The sequence below is a fragment of the Coenobita brevimanus genome, chromosome 110 (assembly GCF_032717465.1).
Source record: "Coenobita brevimanus isolate Jiangsu-jjx chromosome 110, ASM3271746v2, whole genome shotgun sequence".
Taxonomy (NCBI): domain Eukaryota; kingdom Metazoa; phylum Arthropoda; class Malacostraca; order Decapoda; family Coenobitidae; genus Coenobita; species Coenobita brevimanus.
In genome coordinates this window covers 46214940-46239845 of record NC_137063.1, presented here as the reverse complement: position 1 = coordinate 46239845, position 24906 = coordinate 46214940, and the positions used below count along the sequence as shown (strand labels likewise).

The following is a 24906-nucleotide window of genomic DNA, read 5'->3' as shown; positions in this document are numbered from 1 at the left end:
GTCACATATTCTTCATTCTGGTTCTCTTGCGTCACATTCTTCCTCATTCTGGTTCTCTTGCGTCACATATTCTTCTTCGTTCTGGTTCTCTTGCGTCACATATTCTTCGTTCTGGTTCTCTTGCGTCACATATTCTTCGTTCTGGTTCTCTTGCGTCACATATTCTTCTTCGTTCTGGTTCTCTTGCGTCACATATTCTTCTTCACTCTTGTTCTCTTGCGTCACATATCCTTCATTCTGGTTCTCTTGCGTCACATTCTTCCTCAGTCTGGTTCTCTTGCGTCACATATTCTTCATTCTGGCTCTCTTGCGTCACATATTCTTCATTCTGGTTCTCCTGCTTCACATTCCTCATTATGGTTCTCTAGCGCCACATATTCTTCATTCTGGCTCTCTTGCGTCACATATTCTTCATTCTAGTCCTCTTGCGTCACATTCTTCTTCATTCTGGTTCTCTTACGTCACATTCCTCATTCTGGTTCTCTTGCGTTACATATTCTACATTTTGGTTCTCCTGCGTCACAGAATGCCACGCCCAATAATCTGTCAATGGGGTCAGTCCTTTAACCTTGTCCTGTTACTTTGACCTCTGACCCACTGTTCTCAATTATCGGAAAAACTTCGTCCTTATCTGACCCTCAACGCTTCCATCACACACACACACACACACACACAGGCAAAAACTATAATCCCGCACGCAACGGCATCGCGGGTATAAGACAGACAGACTGACGTGCGGTGACAGCGAAAATAAATTACATGGGGTAACTGATGAAATTCAGGTCACACAGGTTCTGGTTCTTGGGAGTGCTGGTGTTGCTCAAAGGGACAGATCTGGGACACGGAGGCGCCGGGCGTAATGTGATCACTCTTTGTTACGTGGTTATTTTAAGTAGCTGTATATTCTTTTTAATAAATGTTATTTAACTGAGGGTGATTTATCTATCTATCTATCTATCTATATACATATCTATATCTGTATCTCTCTCTCTCTCTCTCTCTCTCTATACACACACACACACACATACATACATACACACACACACACACACACACACACACACACACACACACATATATATATATATATATACATATATATATATATATATATATATATATATATATATATATATATATATATATATATATATATATATATATATATATATATATATATATATATATATATATATATATAATATATACACACACAGTATACACACACACACACACACACACACACACACACACACACACATATATATATATATATATATATATATATATATATATATATATATATATATATATATATATATATATGAACTACCAAGCACTCGGAATATTCATGTACCGATCAGCTTGTGTTTATATTCCCGCGCATTTTTCTCATTCCGTCAGTACACAATTCGGCATTTATTCATCTATAGCTAAATTAATTACTCATACATATCTAACTCCACATATTCATCAATAAATGTAAAACACGCTTTATCATCTTGTAAAACTGCTGAATCACGAATTCATTGGTAACAAGAACCCGAATCTATTAGTTAAAATTTTTGTTTTTTATATTAACCGGAAAAACTTCGACAACCTGTTAATTTCTGTAGTTACGCATGCCACCGACTATAAATGTAAAACCCTAGTCTAATCAAATTCCGCGTGATTTTGTTTGGTAGCAGTAGTAGTAGTAGTAGTAGTAGTAGTAGTAGTAGTAGTAGTAGTAGTAGTAGTGGTGGTGGTGTTAGAAATAGTAGTAGCAGTGGTAGTAGTAGTAATAGTATTATTAGTAGTAGTGATGGTGGTGGTGGTGATGATGGTAGCATACAAAGCAGTAATACGGTAGTAGTAGTAGTGCCGGTGGTAGTGGTAGTAGTAGTAGTAGTAGTAGTAGTAGTAGTAGTAGTAGTAGTAGTAGTAGTAGTAGTAGTAGTAGTAGCAGTAATGGGGAGGTTGTGGTATAAAAAGTAGTAGTAGCTTAGAACATGTTTGTGTACACGTAAGGCACACCTCCTGCCGATCTCACGTTATTTTGTTTTGGTAGTAGTAGTAGTAGTAGTTGCAGTGGTAGAAGCAGTAGCATTAAAGATCGTACACGACAACGTTCGTATACCGGTATGACATAAATCCAAGCAAATCCCGCGCATCTGTTAGTTCCTGTGCACCCTGTCCCAACCATCCTCTTTAAATTCAGTCACACACCCTGATGTTCCACGGTAAAACTGGCTTACCATGTGTGTAAGAGAGGGAGTGGGAGGGAGAGAGAGGGACCCCTTGCTCTCGACTCTTTGAAAGTTAGCACACAACTGAGATGTAATGGGTTTAGTGTTGCCTCCTCCGCCCCCCTCCCTTCCCCAGCCTCTCTCTCACCCCACCCGTCCGCCCTCCCTCCCTTCCTCTCCACCCTCCTCCACTTCTTCACTCCACCTACCCTCCCTTCTCCTCCGCTGACTCCCTTCACCTTCCACTTCGTCACTCCACCCCTCCCACTTTTTTCTCCACCGCCTGCCTGCCTGCCTCCCTCTTTTTTTTTTTTTCTTCCACATCTTCGTTCCATCCGCACTTCCCCTCCACCTTCCTTCTATACTGATTCCCTTCCTCCACCTTCTTCCACTCTCTGCCTCCTCCCTCCTTACCTTCCTCACTCCCCCTCCACCTTTATCTGTTTCTACTCCTTTACTCCACCTTCCTTCTATTTCCCTCTCGTCCACACTCTCCTTCACGCTCCCTCCTCCCTCGCTTTTCCTCCTTCCACATTTTACTCCCCCCCCCTCTTGTTTCACTCACTCTCTTCCTTCTATTTAGTGCCACCTCCCATCCCATCTCTCCTTTCCTCTTATATACCTCCTCGTGTCTCCATTCCTTTCCTTTTTTCCTTTTTCCTTCTCTACTGTTCAGACGCTTTCATCCCTCCCAGTCTCCCTCTTACCTACCTTCCTATATTCCTTCACTCACGCATTCTTTCCTCCCTCAGTTCACATTTATACCTACCTTTCCACTTCCTCCTTCCCGTTTACTTCCCTCATTTTTCAACCCTTCCTTCCTGTTTACCGACTCTTCCATCCTCCTACTCCTTTCCATTTTCCCTACACCCTTTCTTCCCTCAGACTTCTTACCTATCCTCTCGCCTTCCTTCAGTGTTTAAATTTCTCATATACATCCTTCTTACCGATTTATCCATCCTCCTCCTCCTCTCTAAATTCACTTGCACGCATCCCCCCTCCCATTCTACCTTATATCTTCTCCGTATCCCTCTCCTTTTCTGTCCCTTCACATTCCTCCCTCCATACGCTTTACCTCCCTCCCGCCCACCCCGTGCTCTTGTTTGCTTAATTTTCTCACTCTCTGGATTCTCTTTCCTGTCCTCCCTTTGTTTTTGTATTAACTGTACTACTGGCTTTGGGTTTATGCTGCAAAACTCCGAAACCTTACAAAATTTTAAACGAAATCTTGCACACGTTAACCAAAAAGGAGCCAGTTGTTGATATTCCGAGTTTAGTCTAGGCTGATGTCCTCTGAGGCAGTGCTTTGGTTACTTTGGTGCTCCTGCCACGGTTTTCTTCCTGATAATTGGATGGCAAGATGCGTGGTTTTCCAAATACGCTCGGAATTAATTTAGATTAGCTGGTGTGTTCAAGACCAAAATGATATCCAGTGAGGGTGCGATTAGGCTACTTCGTGCTCATGCGACGGCTTTAGGTATAGGAATTGCAGACACCACGCCCCAGCAGAGAATGAGCCTTTGCGAACGTTCCCACTATCACCATTTTCCTTCATCCTTTCGTACTGTACTTGCTAGTTTATCCGCCTATTTCCACATAAATTATATTTTCTGGATGCCTTTTCACTGTCATTTCCTTGCATGTCAGTCTGCTTTTTTCTGATTCACTTCCTTCTTTACAGCTCCGCCCTTTTTTTGTTAGTGTCCTTCCCTGCAGCACTTTATTTTTTCTTTCAGTTTCCTCTCTCATTTACTTTATCCACCTCTTCCCACATCTTTTTCTAGTTTATTGCCTCTTCGTTCTCTTTTCTTACATGTTAGTCTACATTTGTTTTCCTCCCGTCTGTCCGTAGTCTCGTCTCGTCTAATCAGCGTATTGTCTCCACTGTTTGTACGTTCCTTCATCTTTTCTTTCAGTTTCCTTTCATTTTCTTCATTCACTTCCATCCTCAACTTCTCAAACTGCTTCGTTCTCTTTATAAAACTTTCACGGATGACTTATCTATTTTACTACAACTACCGCCAAACGCATTTACTCCCCACAAAAAACACGTCTTGAGGCTTCAGGGCCGAAAGCTATGTCCATTCTTCTCCACATTCCCTTCATCATCACTGACTATATATTCAGTTCAGGAAAGTTTATAAACCTTAAATGCAACAAGTCTTTCCTGAATTTAATGATACTCTATAGAGCCAGCAAAAAAGACAAAAATGATATAGGCTATCATCCGGAAGGGGAAACTCCCCTCTTCCCTTAGTAACTCTAATTCCTTAATCCATTCAGTACCTTCTATCACTGTCTCTTAGTTTACTTCCTTTTTTTCATAATTTGCCTGTTTTCTCTCTCTTTCCTTCATTTCCTTCCATCAATAATTGTTTCTGTTAAAATCTCCAAATTGGTGGCAGGTGGTGGCGACCATCATCCATTCACGTGACGTGTTGCCTACTACTTCCTTCACCTTTATAATTCTTTTTCTTTGCCTGCCCCCCTCTTCCTATTTTCCCATCATCCTGTCACTTTTTATTACACTTTTCCTTTTCAGGTGGCTTTACATTGGGTGACAAGCCCAATGGTTTCCTATAAGTCAGGAAACCATTTACAGTGCCTGGTGGTAACCATATAATCAACCCATACGTGCTTCCTACGTCAACATGAGGGTTGGTGGTGGGTTAGTGCCCCTCCCAGTAAAACTAGTAACTCAAAGTCTGATAGCCACCCCTTACGGGTTTATGGGGCCTGGCTATAGATAGATAAATTTTCATTTCCTTTACTCATCTACTTTCCTGCATGTGTTTGCCTCAACTGCCCTTCATCTTTCATTCTGTAGTTGTGTTATGCTAACTCCTGTCCTATACATCTGCACCAATTTCCATGCAGAATCCCCTACCCACCTATTTATTCAACTCTAAAGGCTCCTATACAAAACTCACAAATCACTGTAATGGCTGGATTGCAAACTTCGGCCCAAGTGCACAGTACACCTGAGCCATAAATTAATACCCACATTGCTTCTAGCAATGTGGGATTGTATAGACCCCCATTACACTTTTCTTCCCCTAGTGATTAGTCTGGTGAGTTTCAGACATACTGTACATAAAACACATGGTAACAGCATTGGAGGCCACCACTGGGGATACTGTGTGACAGAACCTGCAGCCCATCTCTGGGACATGCTGCAGGAAGGATGCTGCCAGCTCAGACCAGAAATCCTTCCCCTCTGAATCATACTGTCAACCATGCCTTGCCTCACTTCCCACACTGCTGCCAGTCAATGCGAAGGCCATATGGAACTTACTACGTTCATCTCTGTACTGGCTGGGACATGAGCTCAGGCCAAAGCGCTCATCAGGGCCACACATTATATTTGCTTCTGGCAACATGGGCTTACATAGACCCCAATACAACTCAAGACAATGGGTTGCTTGATTTTTCAAACAGCTCATCAGGTGCATCTCATGGGCTTCACAGTGACTCCTAAATTTACCCATGTCCACAGTCTGCATCATATACCTTATTCCAGAGATTGTCACTTTTCATACATATTTAGTCAAGTACTGTACATTTGTGAGTGAATTCCACTTTTGCACATTCTGGCTCTTGTTCACCTTGCATTTGTTTCATGATATGATCTAACATTATCTAGTATAGTGCACTTCAAGGAGCCATAGCTGAGTTCCTGACTAAAGATAAATGAACCCATACTTATATCCACAACCAGTTGGACGGTGTATGAGCATGGGTGTATGGTAAAGATGCAACAGATGTCAGCAAGATTTGGACAACATTAAGGACTGTGAGCAGAAGAAAGTCGCTGTGGACACAAAGTGGACTGGTAACCCTTTGGTGGCAGTAACACATAAGCTTCATTAAGTGGGGGATATACATCCAGAGAAAGAGCACTACATGACCATAGTAGTCATGCATTAGAGTAGCAGACTGCTAACCAAAGGAATACAAGATCAATCCTGGGCTAAGTAAGGAACACCTTGGGGATTCGAATTTTGTTCGCACAGTCGTACCTGGACTTACAATTACATATCAAAATAGCTTGTGTCAAGGATGCAAGTCAACCATCGAACTGGAGTCTCTGAGCGAGTACTACACAACAGTAGTAACTGCTCTACAGCACCTCTTATATGACTACTGCACTATCTGTTGCAATTCTACTGTTTTATTATATTCTGAATGCCAGATGCCTAACCTGCCACTTACTTCCAGGATGTACTGTACAGGTAAAAGCACAGATGGGGGAAGACACCATGAAGTGCTTATTCATGGTGATCATCTGTAACTCAGACCTTTCAGACTGTGGCAGGCTTGTCACCTAATATCCTGGCACACAAGACCTCTCTATCAATCAGGTTACTATAGTTACCAGTACTAGATATTACTCTAGGTACTCATTTTTCTGAAAAACCAACATAGGATGGAAGGACACCAATACTGGGTGGTGTCAGCTGCTCACAGCCACAATTTGAACCTAGGCATGAACAGGCCAATACCTCTATGGCAACACTAACCACTCGACAAACAAAGTGGCTGCATAAGTTATCACAAAAGGCATTTGCTGAATTTGCTCTACTAAGAATAAACAGCCTGAGTTACTGGCAGATCAGGAAATCCATCCATTATCTAATCCTATGCCACCCCATGAGCAGCGTAGGAGCCCGGGGCTAAGCAAGTTGGTCATGACATGTAAGATGGGAGTGACCAGCCTCACTCATCCCTGAGTGGCATTATGCGAGCAATAAACCCCAACCATCCCTTGGATATAAACCTACACCGGCTCAATCCGACTGGAACGCCTTAATTACCCACTAAACCACCAGGCGCCATAATTTGGTTGTATGGTTACCACCCAGTGTAGTAAATGGTTTCCTGGTGTACAGGAAACCATTTGGCTTGTCACTCAGTGTAGGGTCACCCATAGGCAGAATGAAGACCAAAGAGTGAAGGAAACACAGAAGAGGGAGTAATAATAATAATAATCTGGCCTTTTGTTTCTCAAAAGCGCCAGTTCTTCCTTTTGGGAATTCACTAGCGCTCGACACACATACATTATTTTTACAATTACAAGAATTGTGACATTTCTTGCATATAATACAAGCTACATCATATATACATGAAAGTGGCAATAATTAAACCCTATAATCATCCGTCATAGTACCTCTCTCCAGGTCATAGCATTTTGAAAAAAGAAAGGCTTTCAGCTGTCTCTTAAAGGATTCAACAGCAGAGAGTTGTCTTATGGACAATGGCAATCTGTTATATAATCTAGGGGCTCTATATGCAAAAGAAAGATCAGAGAAAGATGACTGGTGAATGGCTCCTGGCTCATCAAGACGCAAGGAATCATCTTCACTGCGTAACATCACACCCGGGGGTGTCGATGGGAGTTTTAACAATTCAGCAAGATACTTCGGTTCACCAAACTTAAGAACCTTGAATGTAATAAGACACAGTTTAAATTCAACTCTAGCCTTTACTGGTAACCAATGCAACTCAATCAGAAACGGGGTAGCTGAGGTTCTCGGGGGGAGACCAAAGATAAGCCGTGCCGCCCTGTTCAACACAGACTGAACTTTTGTTAGCATATTATTTGGAAGACCAACCCACAGTGAATTACAATAATCAACACGAGACAAGACCACTGCATGGACCAATGTTAAGAGGCACCGTCTATTCAGGAATCTTCTCACCGAGTACAGAAAGTTACACCCTCTTACAACCTGATTAATATGTTCTTTTTAATTTAACTTAGAATTAAAATAAACATCCAGATTTCGAACAGAACTGACTGGATGCAGCTGTGACACGCCAATGTTCAAAGCCAGGGCATTGTCAGTGTCATCACCCCTTCTGTTTCCTCTGATGATGATGATCTCAGTTTTACCATCATTCAGCTTAAGTTTCCTCTTAGCCATCCAAATCTTAATATCAGACATTAGAGATTCAAACTTTGTCTTAGTATCGTTGATATCTGACATCTTAACTGATCCTTGAGGGACTCCAAATAGAAGAGGAGCAGAATCAGAGCTAGCGTAATCAACAACCACTCTCTGAGATCTGTCCGACAGATACGACTTAAGGAGCAAAAGGGCACTATCACGAACGCCATAAAAATACAGATCATCCAACAATAGTTTATGATCTACTGGATCAAAAGCTGCAGACAGATCCAAAAGAACTAGGAGAGAGGACATCCCACTACAAGTGTTTGCCACCAAGTCACTCTGAATCCTTGTTAGTGCAGTTTCAGTTGAATGGTATTTTCTGTATGCTGATTGAACAACAGGAACAACTCTGTTGTGTTCCAGTAGTGGTAGGAGTTGATCGAGTATGGCCCGCTCAATAATCTTGGATAAAAAAAGACAGGTTAGAGACAGGACGATAATTTGTCATGCTCTCGACATCAAGGCCAGGTTTCTTAATTAGGGGCCTAAGCAAAGCACGTTTCTCAAGACTGCACAAAATTACTTTCTAAGAAGCATCTATTTATTATGTTGCAGATAAAGTCTGCAGCATGCTCATACACATCAGGCAGTTGTGACATGTTACATGGATCGAGTGAGCAAAATGTTTTATTAAGTTCTCTGATGTAACATTTGACTTTGTTTACATCCAGCGGATGAAATGTTGAAAGCAAATGATCCCCGGTGCACAGTGGCTGGAAGTCAACTGAGTACGCTTCACTAGGAGAACTGCTGTCTAAATCACTTCTTATGCGAGATATCTTACTCGTAAAAAATGAAGCAAAATCAGAAGCCAGAAGTTGGTTTAACAATTACATTCCTCCGACCAACCAAATTGTTCACAACTGCAGCCATTTTTTTTTTTTTTTTTTTTATCACCACCACATGAATCAACTTTATTTTGATAATACCTAGCCTTTTGGGCTTTTACAGTGTGAACGACTGCTCTTCTCGCAAAAACATAACGCAAACGAGTTACTTCGGTCCGATGCAAGCGCCACTCACGTTCTGCCCTTCTACGTTGTCTACGCAAAGAATTAATGGATGGACCATACCACGTACAGTGATTGTTTTTACTACCTCAGGACAATAATGGTCAAAAATTGACCTGAGCTCGTTGTTGTAAATATCAACCAATTCACCAGAAGAAAGACTGGAAGAATCGATGGAGTTTAAACGTTGATCAATTTCAAAACACATCAACTGGCGGTCAACATTGTTGTAATTTCTGAACCTGATGACCTTTTTATATGAAGGGGATTTCGGGACATCAAAACTAAGAGTGATCAGAGCATGATCAGAGATGAGGGGGTCAAATGAGTCAACCTCCACATCTGATACGCGCCTGCAACCAACAGGGGACAAGATCAAGTCAAGGACATGTCCTGAGACATGAGTTGGATTACTCACATGATTGAAAAAATTGTTCTGGGTGATCAGCTCAAGGAATTCTGAAGAAAATGGTTTTGACTCTGGACTGTCAACCCAATAATTGAAATCACCACAAACAAGAAGTCCTCCAGGTTTAAGAGAAAACCCTTCAAGAAACTGCCCAAACTTCTCCATAAAACCTCGATCTCTGCCCGGATGACCTGGTCGATAGACAATTGCAATTCTAATGGTATTCTGATGGAAATTTATTAATACTTCCATAAATTCAAATGAAGATGGGGTCAATCGGTAGAGACGTGGCCTGCCGTTCTAATGGACCCAGGTTCAAATCCCCGCTGGGGCAGGGAACAGTTTAAGGATTTGAATTTCATTAATTCAGGCTTTACTAATCTGCCAGAAGACCCGCCGACATGTCGTAAAAATACCCCCGCTAATACCAATACACCAGTCCTGTATGAGACAGCCCTAGCATGTATTCAGTATGGACGGTGGGTGTTAGCGCCGAAGTGGTGACATGAAGAGGTGTATGGTATGTAGGAGGACTGTTGGGCCTTGATAGCAGGCTATGAAGCCTATGCCCAGAGTCGAACACATAAAAAAAAAAAAAAGTGCTGCCGAGTAGATGAGTGCTATGCCTTCTCCTGGATAGTCAGCAGCAGGCCTGGGAATACTAATTATAGAATGTGTCTTAGGCAAGGCATTACGAATAATATCGATATCAGACTCATACAACCAGGTTTCAGTCAAGCACAATATGTCAAACTCGTGCTGATTTAGAGTTTCATTAATATAGTCTATCTTATTACGGATGGAACGAATATTTAAAAGACCCATCCTTAACTGGTTCAAGAGGGACGTAGTCAGTTTTTTGAATGGTCAAAATTGGTGTTTTCAATCAATCTATTCCTATGAGAAATCATAATTGGACATTCTCTACTTGATGCAAAATGGGCAACCGCCTGTGACTTTGAATTAGCATCTTGATGTCTAAAAGAGGAGCAGTTGATGCATTTGGGAGAATTTATGTTACTACAGTCCTTAGATTTATGGGCTCCAGCACAAAAGTCACATTTAGGTTCATCACTTTTCCTAGAACATCTCTCAAATGTATGACCAAAGCCTTGACAGTGATGACACTGTGTAACCCAGAATCTATCGAAAGCGCAGCATCTTGTAAGATCCACATAGATGTAATTGCCCTGTTCTACAATGGAGGATCTCACCTCTGGCGACATCTTCAAGACAGCAGTTTTGGTGTCATTCCTTGTCCTTGTGAAGAGAAGGTTGAGGGTACAACCTCGATCAACGAGCATCTTAATTTTATTGTTTTTTCTCAGAATATTTGGGATGATGTCAGAGTCATCCAAGGAAGAGGAAAGGCCTGTCACGGTCATTTTAGGCAACATTTTCTTTGGCTCTGATATGCAAAAAGTGCCCTCAGAGCCAAAATGATCAATCAGCACCCCAGTTGCTTCACCCTTGGCCTCAGCTGACGGAAACTTCATTACCAGCCCACCAGCCTTGGTCTTAAGGCAGCTGTCAACCGGTACCGAGTTAAGTACGCCTCTGATGTCTTCTGGTCCCATCTGATTTGTCAGGGCACCAGCGCCACTCTCTGGTTTCACAATCAGTACATGCTGGCTATGAATGGCTTTTTTCTGGCCATGAGCACTAATCTCAATCATGCCCCCAGGCAGATCCTTCCCTCCCCCCACGAGAGACCCGCGAACAGCATCCACAAATGACTTGGCCTGATCTTGCGTGACCGCCATGGGTGATGAGACCTTGGTCTCTAGTGCCTCCAGTCTATTTGATACATCTCTGATTGCTTGAAAGATCGGCCCAATAACTTTATCTTCAAACTCCTTCTTGGTACTACTTCCTCCACCAGCCAAGACCTCGTCTGCTGGTGCAACACACTGGCTACACAGCCAGCGAAAGCCCAGCAGGTGGCTCCTCTTCATGAATGGATAGTCGCCTGCATCCAAATTTTCACAAGCTATATGAATCCACTCGCTGCAGTAGGTGCACTTCAGTGCTTGTGCACTTTTTGCTACAGACCTACTGCAGCGAGGGCACTGGTGTTGTTTACTCATGATAAGGGAGAACAAAAAACAAAACAAAATGACAACAACAGCAAAACGTATATACAATACTACCCTAAATAATACCTATCGAACAGTAATACTGTACAGGTACTGTACTTTCAGTAAGCCAGCTGAGCTAATGTGAATAAGCCTAGACAGAGGGAAAAAAAAAAAAAAAATGTAAGTACAGTACTGTAACATCAGGCTGGCACACACCTGACACTGGTGGGCACCTATTCTACTGTATACTTTTGTTTTTTCCCCCTCAGGTACTGAAGGGATTTTGATCCCTTGGGTCAGAAATACCATTTTCTGTCACTGCAGAAGTGACCTGCCTCCACCCAATGCTTCACACCATAGGTATAGGTATGGAAAGCTTTTGGAATGTATGGTAAGAAGAGCATAAGGAAACTGTGTTGCAGTGGCAGTGTTTGTGAGTGACAGAGCATGTACTGTACTGTATTTGTCATCGAGGGGAAACTCGACACTGTGCAAACATGTGAAGTTACATTAATGGATATACTACTGCACCCTCTTATATCCTGTCCCAAAGTGGGACTTACCTCAGGTCAGCACTGGCAGATGCACAGACTACCCACATGGCTGTCAGGGGCTCCATGGAATCAGCCATAAAGATTACATACACATTTTCTCTGTTACATGGTATGTTACGTTACTTATCGCTATAATTCATTTCTCAGTTGCATGGTGCTTCTGTTAACTATCAGTATCAGTTAAAATTTCAGCTTATATGGCACTCTAGAAAGTCTGGGTTGGCATGATTATAACACACTTATCATGTTCTTGGTAGGTCCATATACCTGTCAACAGTTCAGCTTGAAGACTATACAGGCCTGCTTTCAACTTGGTCAATGCTGGCCTCTACAGTTTGAATCTATTCATCCTTGATCTCTTTGCATATGCAGTTTTCTAATCTAACCCTTTCTCAAGTAAATGCTCTGAGATCTCCATCCAACTTTACTGTTTTATCGTGGCTACTGCCAGACAAGTGGGTGATGTTAGTGGAATGTCATTCATCAAGGAAAGGACTGGAAAACCTATCATATCACATGTAAGGGCACAGAAAGTGAAGAGCATATTTGGTAAGGTTCATGCTAGACTTTCAAAAGTGTTCTTATAAACAGAATTTACTGTGAGGACAGTACCAGTAACATTAAATATATACTCGACAAAATACAGTATCTTCATGGTCACCAAGTACTATGCAGCATACATCAACACTGGAGGCCAACTTGTATAACACCACCCAATGTTTTAGTCTGTTGGTTAACTCTCATGGTTAGGAAAACTGGTTATTTTTTTCCAATCAAAGTGAGATGATTTTCTTCAGCTGAGGGTGTCATGAAAGCTTGCGAGCTACTAGCAGAACTATTAAAGCTCTCTTGGTTAGAATAACTAGGTTTCAATTTCAGCTTAGCTTTATTCAGCTTAATGAATCAAAGGTGCCAGTGTTAAAGAAGATCCAGTCTAGGGATTCTTCATACTCTTCAATAATCTCATAAAGGTTTTCTGTGTTTCTTTTCATCCAGCTGCTAGTAATATGGATACAAGCAGGATAAATATTCTCCATTATGCAATTTTTATATACTGTATATTTCAAAATATAAATACAGGTGAGATTTATGATAAACTCTATCTCAAAATTCACCACGTACTGTAGTTCCAGAGAAACATTACGAGCAGGAATAATACCCTTTTCTAAACTCACTCACAAAACATCAGCTTTTACTGAGCACCTCTGAAACTAAAGATCTTCACAGCTTCCTTAATATATAACCCTTAAAGTATGTTTATTTAAGATGATCAATTATCATGAATGATGATAATTAATGTGCAAATGATTGAGTAACATAAGGTGATGGACAATGGAACCACACTAACATGAGCAAAACAAGAAGTCTGAAGCAGCTTTCAACTTAATGGTATACAGTACCATATCGTCTCCAACATACAAGAGCCACAATGAAGTGAAGTTCAAACAGTTTGCTTTAGTATATAACACTACTGTTCTTGTATTAAAATACATGAGAACAGAGAAATGTAACTAAATAAAAAATATCAAGTTTCAAGGACAAACTGTGTCACATATAAAAGAAATATTGTACGCCATAGAAAAAAGTATGAGTACTAGGTATACTTGTACGTATATGCCAAACTCTCTCCTAAATTTTCCAGCCAATGCAGACACAAATGAAATCAACATAAAACTACACACCAGCACTCCATTTTCCTTACACAGGACCATACCAAATCCAAATATTACAGGTGAAATGCAAAGACATGAACATCCTACCATACATTCTGACCAGCAGGATGGTCTGTGGCAAAACCTATTATAGTACAAGTAATCCTCATTATAAATTAAGGAGTTGTTAAAAAATATTACAATTATTTCTATATACTTCGTGCTGAAAATCAGGGGACACTGATATACAGTTGTAGTACCAGTATTCAGTTTTATATGGAGCAATGTACACTACAGCAATTTTCTGTAATTTATTTTGAATTTAATGAAAACTATTTTTTAAAGTGACTCAGCTACAGTGAGGACTTACTATACCACAATACATTATATTTTCAAAGATATAATATTAACCCCCTTTGTACCATGACGATTATATTTATTTCTTCTTGCTACTGCCACAATCTGACTTGGTTTACCCCTAGCCTGTAGCAAACCTGCCAAACAGGACATGCATGGCCTGAGTGCTGAGAAACTTTAACAAATCTTCACTCAAAAATTTCACTGAAATACTTATTATACATTAATAAAAGTCGATACATAATTAAATCAATCTTTTTACTTGCATGTAAAATAAACTAAAATACTCCAAGTACCTCCATTTGTGTGTAGTGATTTCAAGACACCTTGATTTTGGTTGTTAAAGCATATTTTGGCAAACTAGTACCCAGACAAGAAAGAAACGACAACCACTGACAACCACGCGAGACAAGGAATATGTTATTCTGTGTCCAGCCACTCTTACCGCAAATACATGTGCTTCACACCACAGGTATATGAGGAAAAGTGAAAAAACTTGACAAGCTTCCAAAAGGCATGTCACAAGCTACTGGAAAGGCTGCATGAAAGGTATGCCACAACTGCCAAGGGTACCTCTCACTAAAATCTTTCCCCATTAACCTTGTTATTACAGTGGCACTGGTAAAAACGGTAGACAATTTACAGTGAACTTCCGATAATCCAGCATCCGATGGTTCGGAAAACTCGATGGTTTGGAATATTCAGCCCAGGGTCATTTTTAGCTTTTTCGGGTAAAAAATTGAGAAAAATCAGGAAAAAATAAAAAAATATTGAAAAACAACTGAAAGCAGTGCGCCGAACTATCCAATTCTGCACCCATGCCAACATTCAGGAGGTCCCGGATGTTCACCCAGCCGGTTATCCACAGTGTACTGTACTTTATTTTTTGAGGTGTGTTTTGAACATTTTCAGGTACCTGTCTGATAGTCTGGAAAATCTGATAATCCAGAAGGTCCGTGGGCTACTGCATTCTGGATTAAAGGACTTTTACTGTATTCTGCCTAGTACCCAGTGATTTTATTCAACTAAGGAGAGACATCCTGTTGTCAAGGGTTAAGTACATATTACTCCCCTTCGGCAACTGCTAACACAACACAGAAAAGTCTGACAGGTAATAATGAACTTTGTGGGCTACACTCAGCTTAGTGTGGCTATGAAGGAAATGAAGAATATGTAACCTAACCTGACCTGCTCACTACTTTATGTGGGCTACACTCAGCTTAGTGTGGCTATGAAGGAAATGAAAAATATGTAACCTAACCTGACCTGCTCACTACTTTATGACCATCATCCTGGGGGCTATGTTCATGGCCATCAACTCTTGGAACAGCAGCTTGCACGCATACGGCAGTCGCACCTGGGAGATCTGAGAAGTGGCAAAAAGTGAAATGATGCTTTAATCCCAATAAGATATTTGGGAAATCCAAGTACACTATACAAGTGATAAACAAGCATGAATACATAAAGAGTTCAGGACACTTAGTTTTGTTCTCAATAATACTTATGGTGCCTAATCTATCTATTTGTCTATCATCCAATCCTTTTTTGCCCCATCAGGAGTACAGGCACCCAATGTTAGCTACTCAGTTCTTATATTTAAAGCAAGGGTGACCTCAAACCATAATTATGAGTTCTGGGGTGGCTATCTTGCTCTATCAATTAGTGCCTGATCTTACAGCGCCATTTTTGGTCTACTCATCCTCCCCTCCCTCCAGCATTTACAAAAGCTTCCCACTTAAAGTCTGGGATGAGTTCAGGAGAACTGGTGCTTTAACTGAAACAACTAAGTGAAACATGCTACTGGATCATGACTGGGGGGATACATGAACAAAAAGACTCTGGCTTCAAAACAACTCAACAGGGAACCATGAGAACTTGGGACAAAAAGTGTTAATTCATCTGGAATGAAATGATAAAACAACATGTGAAATGAATTTAAATGAAGACCAATGATGTAAGAGCAGGCTCAAATACATATACAAACATATCGTACACTGCATCCTCACCTGTGTTTTGTTACGGCACCCCTTGCACTCAAATGAATTGTTACGGAGATTGGCGATGCACATCAGACCACAGAGGTTGCAGACATGGACAGCGTAGGGGTCGCTCACTTCAAACAGACGCTCACGCAGAAACTGGGCTGCTCCATGGGCAATCTGACAGTCACGCTCCATCTCACCAAATCGTAATCCACCCTCTCTGAGATATGAGGTAATTGGTCAATGATTGATTTTTAATACCTTCAACAATTATATTTTCTTTAATTCAAGGTACTGTCAAATGAATATATTCATTTCAGTACAGAAATAAATAATTGGAGTCAAGGGATAACATGCATATTTTATATTTTAAGCTGTTTGTGAATGTGGTCAAGTACCCTGTCTAAGAGTGAATAATTATGAGACTAGGTACTCCCATGGTAATGTCATCCAGGTCACTGATAGTAAGCCAACTACATATCATACATACCTTGCCCTACCTTCCATAGGTTGTCTAACCAGGATCTGTACAGGTCCTCGAGCACGGGAGTGAATTTTGTCATCCACCATATGTTTTAGACGCTGATAATATGTGGGGGTCAAGAAGATTTGGGCATTCATCTTGCGACCAGTGTGACCACAATACATTATCTGTAAGATGTGGGATATATCAGTACAACATCTATATTAAAGTTTACGGGGAATAATATGAACCTTCAATCATCATCACCACCATCCAAAACTCCTACAGGACCCAAAGATAAAGTGGGACATCATCCACAAACGGAGAAAGTACAAAATCAGAACAACAGACTGTATGCCTAGTGAAAAGAAACACAACTGCTCACACATCATCCAGGCCTTCAAATTCCTAGCTCCAGTTAATAATTAAAATCAAGTGCACATTTTTTATTATTTTCTTTTTCAATGCACTTCATTTTATGTGCACCTGTGGGATATTCATTCCACTGATTACCATGCTTACCTTGCCACGTGCATCTCCCTTCAGTATATATGTCATCCATTCTGATCCCGTCAATGCCTTAGCTCCCTCCATTTCCAGAGTTTGCTTCCTCACATGCCCATTCCATTGAAATATCCCGGACATTAAAAAATTCTTCAATTCATACTGTAAGTTAATCACTTCACTTCTGTAAGCTATTTTCATACCAGGGCATGAAATGCACTCCCCGCCTGGAAGAGCTAAGATGCTGTTCCTATGAAGAGAATTTTGGATCAGGCGTGATTTTAATTTTTGTACCTGGGTAGGTAGTGGCGACCGACATCCACTCACTTGATGTAGTGCTGCCTATTTCTTCCTTACCCTTTATCATTCTTTTTCTGTGCCTGCCCTCCTCTCTTCCTATTTCTCCCATCTTTCCTGTCACTTCTTATTGCTTTTCTCTTCTTTACAGGTGGCTTTATATTGAGTGACAAGCCAAATGGTTTCCTGTAGGCCAAGAAACCATTTACAACGCTGGGTGGTAACCATATAACCAAACCATATGTGCTCCCTATGTGCCAACAAGTGGGTTGGTGGAGGGTTAGTGTCCCTCCCCGTAAAACAAATAACTCAAAGTCAAACGGCCACCCCTTACGGGATTATGGCGTCTGGCAATAGACAAGATGGATAGACCTGGATGTCAAACAATGGTCTTTCAGTGGCCTTGAATGCTTGATCCTTTGGTCAAGAGCACATGCTCTAACTTATGACAGATCATCCAATTAAAAAGTGAGTTTTACGCCAGGTACCCCTTTTTGGATAAGGGCTAAGGCATTGCCCCTGGGTAGAGGACTTTGGTTTGGAGCGTGTAACAATTTATGACCGGATGCCCTTCCTGATGTCTACCAATGACCCTTGGGTGGATTCGATCCTCCGACCCTTCGGTCAGAGCGGAGCGCTCTAACCCACTGAGCCAGATCATCCAATTAAACATGCTAATAAATATTTCTGTCCTTTGCTGCCTACTGATTCAATGGCAAAACAATCCAAAGGTTTTACATAATTTCCATTTCTTTGTGACTAGGATCATATCCAAGAGTTCACCTCTTGGTACAATTAAGTATTTAATATGGTGAGATAGCAGGCCAAGTTAAAGTAGACATCATGGTAACTACATACACACAGAGCATGCATTGAAAAACTCATTTCCACACACACACACACTCTGCAGAACAAAGTTAACATATGCAAAGGTTCCTAACTTTACTTCAACCAACCTCATTGCCTCTCAGGTGGTACCCATACTCCTGCAGCAGGTTTGAGATCTTCTGCACATTGACAGCATCGTTGAAGGGTGTAGCATCTCCAATTTCACCTTTGTTGGCCCCAAGCTTCCCTTGCAAAGCTTCAATTAAATGGCCAATTGTCATACGAGAGGGAATGGCGTGGGGGTTAATGATGATGTCTGGTGTGATCCCCTCCACTGTGAATGGCATGTCCTAAAGGAAAGATGGGAATAAATTAAGTCCCTGTTATATGCTGCCCTTTCTTATGACATTTTAAAATATTTTTTCTCCCCCCCACCCTCTCTGACACACACACACACACAAATGCTTTTCATAAAATTCTATTGCTACCTACAAAGGAGCCATGTCTATTTCTCCCAGTTTACAGTCAAATGTAAGGAAAAAGTGATACAGTAAACTCTCAATTATCTGCCACCACAATACAGTATCTGGCAGTGCTGGCTCAGCTCTATTAAAGCAATATGACAAAATTATGCAATATTCGGCACCAAAACGGGATGTAACCGGCAATTCTATGCAATATCCAGTGTTGAGGTTTATCAATCAGCCTGTAAATGGCAGCCAACCGGTGCTGTATTACAGTACTGTACTGTTCACTCTCATCTTAAATGTCAGGACCAACTGCCTAGCCACAGGCTCTTACGCTCCTCATGGGGCAATGTAGGATTGGATGATGGATGGATCATTATTTTATTGCATTTTATGCTTAATTTTCATCTTTTACTCATGGGGCAACATAGGATTGGATAATGGATTGATGGATGAAAAATTTTTAGGGCAGAGGTTCAAGACAAATACAGCAGTAACGCAACATCTGGCTTGACACTGAATTTTGAGCCAATGGGGGCGTACTATGTAATATCCAGCATTTGCCTTAACTGGCATAGGGTTTAGCTGAATTATGCTGCATAATTGTGTGTTTACCACAGTTTTGAACCTATTACTGGAAAATACTAACAGCTGCATGTATGTGCTCAGAGGTGATAAGAAGTTATACCTGCATATGGTTACCGAAATAAGTAGTAGCCTAGACAGTTTTAGAGAAATGTTTCTGAACAAAATGTACTTAAAGTAAAGTCAATGTCTAGATATCACTCACCTCAACTCTGTACTGGATACCACACGTTCCCTTTTGTCCATGCCGAGAGGCAAACTTGTCCCCAATCTGAGGGATACGCACTGATCGTACTCGGATCTTTGTGAAGCGGTCGCCATCCACATTTACTGTCAACATCACCTGCATGGAAAGGCAGATAAGAGAAATATTCTCAGGGAGTAATTAACCCTTTCATGCATGGACTGATGAAGAGAGTGTATGTGAGTGAGGTGGAGGGGGGGAGAGGGAGGGGGAGGTCAAGGATGAGATGGAGGGATGGGGTGGAGAGGTATATGAGAGAGGGGTGTGTGAGTTGGGAGCAGGGCAGTGAAATGGCGGGGGACAGGGAGACGTGGAGGCGATTTGTTTGTGGCCACTCCGAACGGAATTGAGGCGTCTGGCAATAGATAGATAGATAGATAAACAGATAGATGCACGGACTCCAATTGAGTCATTAAATACCATCCTGTACAACGCACCATGATGCATATTGTGTCAAACAGAGGAGGACACAAGTTTCCAGCCGATGTGCGTCATATTTTGGAATGTTTTTTTACCCGATTCATGTCATGGTGTGCTTTACAGGTTGTCAAACAATCTAACGACTCAAACCACCTGCACCAGAGAGGATTAAGTGGTATCTGTCTTTCCAAATGCCCATCAGCCCCATATCAACCATAACAAACCAAACCATTTACCAATCATTTCAATATGATGTGGTTTAGAGGTAAGGCTAATAAAGAGGGTCATTTTATATTATAGCCTATCCTACATCAATCAATGAGAAAGTAGAAAAGCAAATATTAATCTCATGAATCATGCATCTTGTTCTTTTTTTCTTTTTTTTTTTTTTTTAGTTTATTCTCATTATGCTCAAACAATTTTATTTAGCTTAAGATAGACCTTTCAAAGCAGAATTATGAATAGACTTAATCAACATTTTAATTTTAAACACTATAAATCATTGTAAAAAAAAAAAAAAAAAAAAAAAAGAAAAAAAACTACACTAAATTGATTTACTGGACAAGATATCACTAAACTGTCAATCATACCTGATCAACGATTCCCGTTTCTGAGCCTCTGAGGAAGACACTGGCATCTCTCTTGCTAAATCGGCGTGTCTGACCCTCTAGTTCGTCTTCATTTTCCGGCAGTGTAATGGTCTTGCCAATAATTACGTCGTCACCCGACACTCTCATACCAGGTGATATAATGCCGTCCTCATCCAGCTTGTCGTAAATGGCATGGCGCATACCTTGGCATGTGTCACGTGTTGGTTTTTCAAATAGCTAGAGGGACAGGAAAATAGTTACGTTTAGTACAGAAAATCTATTTGGGTAGGGCATAAGAAAGGATACCAAGTTTAATACAAAATATCTGTCTATTCATGCACTGCTAGATGTACAGTGCTTGAGATAATCCAGGGCTGTAGTAACAAAAATTCCTCCAATGCTTCCATCACTACCCCCTCACCCACTCCAGATCACCTTCACATGTGTGCAATACTTCATTCTATTCCTCCATCTTGCCTCTACCTTCCTCTCTTAATTCTCTTATTAGAACCATTTTTATGCACTCTCTGTCAACCTTTAATTCACCACACACTTCTCATTTCCACACACAATACTGATGCAAACATCACCAACAAAAAACAGATGACTAAATAAATTCCTCTATGCAACACTTACAAAAGGATATCATGATGTTTTCACCCAAGGTTAGGGTATGGAATGTTCATTTCAAAACACAGCTCCTGTTTAGTCCATTATGAACTTGGGAAAAAAAAAAAAAATCCATCCATCCATCATCCAATCCTACATTGCCCCAAGAGGAGCATAGGAGCCCAGGGCTAGGCAGTTGGTCCCGACATTTAAGATGAGAGTGACCAGCCTCACTCATCCCTGAGTGGCATTTCATGAGCAATCAACCCCAACCACCCCTTGGATATAAACCTTCACCGGCTCAATCCGACTGGAGCGCAATAATTACCCACTAAACCACCAGGCGCCAAACTTTGGTTATATGGTTACCACCCAGCTTAGTAAATGGTTTCCTGGTGCACAGGAAACCATTTGGCTTGTCACTCAGTGTCGAGTCACCCACAGGCTGAAGGAAGAGAAAGAATGAAGGAAAGAAAGACAGAAGAGGGAATGTAAAGTCACCCATAGGGAAAAAAAAAAAAAAATCACAATGTAAAACAGTAGCTACCAATGCCCAAGACTGATGGAAAACTCCAAGTAAACAAATAACAAGTAAAATACAAAAAGTTGCTGAGGATCAAGTAAAGTTCACAGTCAAAAAATTCATCAGACAAGTAACACCTGTGGCTTTGATTATAAAAACACTTTGATTAGTCTCACCTCCTCTTGCATGCCAGGTCGCTTGGTTTCAGCATCCTTATAGGAACGGTAGAAACAAGAGCGAAAGAATCCTCGTTCTACTGCTGATAAGTTCATAATCACAGAGTCCTCTTGGTTGTATCCAGTGTAGCAAGCAATGCCTACAATGGAGTTGATGCCTGTGTAGTGGAGGATAATTCATTAGGATTTCATCACCAACACTAAAATGAAATTCCCACCTTACTTTGTGGTGGGGAGCCAAAAGTTCCTCAATCGCACGGGAAACACAAATCAGAAAAATGGAAACACTAGGTGCAATATCTTCCCCTTGCCCTCCTATGCCATGTAAAGCAACTCGGGAGTAATTAGTGTAGCCTGAAATCTTAATTAATATAAACTATTTCCAAAGTAAAGATTAAGCTATAGTCATTTCACAAAAAAATTACAGCATAATGAACCTTAGCATCATCCTAAAACAAACAGATGGTAATAAGAAAATCAATCAATAAAAAAGGTGTTTAATAAATTATGAATAATTAACCCAGTATTTTAAAAAGTTAAATAATTGCTCACATAATGCCACTCAGGGATGAGTAAGGCTGGTAACTCTCGTTTTAAATGTCAGGACCAAATTCCCTAGCCCTGGGTTTCTACACTTCTCATGGGACAACATAGGATTGGATGAAGAATGATGAATAAATAAATGAAAAAGCTGCATAAATTATCAACAGCTTGATTTATACAACACTCCAAACTATGCTGGTTTCAGTACTTACACCAGTTTATTAACAATTATTTCACATATGTTATGGATCCCTCAGCTACATCTGACAAGCTATAAAATACCTGCAGGAAGTTCTCTGAAGCGAAGGTATTCCATGGACCGTGTGGTGACGAGAGGTTTTTGTGGGTAGAACAATACATGTGCCAGGGTGTCCATACGCACATGGAAGTTAGTGATGTACACACCCATAGCTTGCTTACCCATAGCACTCTGCAGGAGGAAGGATAGAATACTAAGCATTAATCATTACCATTACTTAATTAAGGCTCTCCAATCAGATTGAGCCTGTGCAGGTTTATATCCAAGTGGTGCTTGGGGTTTACTGCCCAAGTAATGCCACTTAGGGATGAGTGAGGCTGGTCACTCTCATCTTGCATGTCAGGACCAACTTGGCTAGCCCCGAGCTCCTACGCTCCTCATGGGGCAACACAGGATTTGATGATGATGATGATGATTACTATTACCTTCATCATTATCCCACTTTTGTCCCCAAGCAATGCACAAAACATAAATTATTGTCATTCCTCTCTTTGTGATCATCATCATCCAGACCTCATTTCCCACCCTAGGGCTGGGTGAGAGGTAGCAATGTCCTGACAGCCCAAATTTGCTCAATCCAATGGGCCACGCTTCCATTCACTCACCATTCAAGTTCCCGGAATCCTGGCTCTATCTGATAGGCCAAAAACATTCACCATGTTCTGTAGCTTCACACAAACGTATCCGATGGAGTCAATCCGGACGCTGTCACGTTAAAAAAGGGTGCCAAATCCCTGATCATGTGCTTCTCCTCACAATATTCATCCAACCAGCTCGATCTCTTGTCAGTCCCCCCTTTGTGAACACATTTTCTTAAACCCTTTTTACTTTTTTCCATCTATCACCAAATCCTGCATTATTCTATCAGGACCACATGGACTTTGGGTTGGAAATAATGTAAGTATCACACCTTCCCTGCTCTTCTTTTAACATTACAGAGCTCACATCTGAAAGTCAGACTGCAAAGATAAACTATAGTTCCCTCTCACTAAGCCTACATTTTTGTCCCTCTGCAGCTTATTTCATGTAGCTTAGTGGCAAGAAAAAATATGTTTCAGCTCTACATTCTTGCCATAAAACCTGACACTGAGCATCCTATTCTAGTGTTTATCTGCTATTACAAATGAACATTCAGGGCAAGTCAGAGTAAAACATGTACGCTACTGTACAGTTCTGCACACCTGGTAAGTGTTCCTGGGGCTCTGGTTGTGATCAGGGAAGGGGATGATTGAAGCACACACCCCCAGCACCATGGCTGGGTGGATCTCACAATGGGTGTATGTGTTACAGTATGTCTTCTCCTCCTCCATACCCAGGTCCTCGAGAGACATGGCAATCATGATGGTCTCCTCCTCAGAGCAGTCAATGTATTCCACCACACCTGACGCTACAAGATCCTGCCAACTGTGGAAAACACACACAAAAAGATGTCAGTAAATGTAAAAGTATTGATCTTTATAGCATATCAGATATCCACTTTGTGTTTTGCTTCGTTTATAATATGGGGTCCGAGCTAGAGGGGTTCTGTTGTATTATATCTCTTCAATCAGATTAAGTTTATCATTAGTTTATTTATGTTACTTTCAAACAATTTTACTTTAACTGACCTGAAGTTGTTGTACTCCCTTTCCTTGAGCAGGTCAATGTGTCGTTTCTTCAGCAGCAGTTTACCATTCTCCACAACCAGGAGTGGTCGACAGATACGACCTGCATCAGTGTAAATTCGGATCTCTCTGTCACGAATGTCTCGTACCATGCACACCTGTGCCAAGAAGAGTTTGAGGTTCAATAAGAGGATAATATTGTGAGTTATGGTATACGATTACCGTATATGTTGAGACATAAAGCATTACAAGTTATGTCATTAAATACTTATGATAATAATTATGATCAGCTATGAAATGAATTTCAAAAATGGCAGAACGATAAACCAACAGAACATAATGAAAAATGGCTGCTGATCTGAAATACTTACAAATGCTTTGAGAACATGGCAGACTACAAACTATTTGAATTTTGACACTGCTTACAGCTACCTGTCTCAAACATACCATACCATAACACTGTAATTCACTGAATATAAATATTTACATTCAAATAATATGATTAACCTTTGGATTTCATCTGTGAAAACTTGCCGTGCCAGCTTATTACCGATAGGTACTCTAACCATC

The 24906-nt window shown here is 40.9% G+C and overlaps 1 protein-coding gene across 2 annotated transcripts in view; it reads right to left on the bottom strand.

The window, feature by feature from the left end:
- Positions 1–14495: 14495 nt before the first annotated feature.
- The window catches only part of Polr2B (RNA polymerase II subunit RpII140), a 28379-nt gene continuing 17968 nt past the window's right edge, over positions 14496–24906 (bottom strand). The window contains exons 11-21 of one of the 2 annotated variants that reach the window (XM_080286198.1): positions 24340–24494; positions 23914–24136; positions 22756–22903; positions 21931–22088; positions 20623–20859; positions 19574–19711; positions 18445–18666; positions 16715–16875; positions 16249–16444; positions 15509–15608; positions 14496–15430 (exon numbers count right to left, since the gene is read on the bottom strand). In XM_080286198.1, the coding sequence (XP_080142324.1) occupies positions 15516–15608; positions 16249–16444; positions 16715–16875; positions 18445–18666; positions 19574–19711; positions 20623–20859; positions 21931–22088; positions 22756–22903; positions 23914–24136; positions 24340–24494 (1731 nt within the window). In that variant the 3' untranslated portion in view covers positions 14496–15430; positions 15509–15515. Of the gene's footprint in view, positions 15609–16248; positions 16445–16714; positions 16876–18444; positions 18667–19573; positions 19712–20622; positions 20860–21930; positions 22089–22755; positions 22904–23913; positions 24137–24339; positions 24495–24906 lie in introns of both variants that reach the window. The other variant, XM_080286197.1, reaches the window with a different exon arrangement.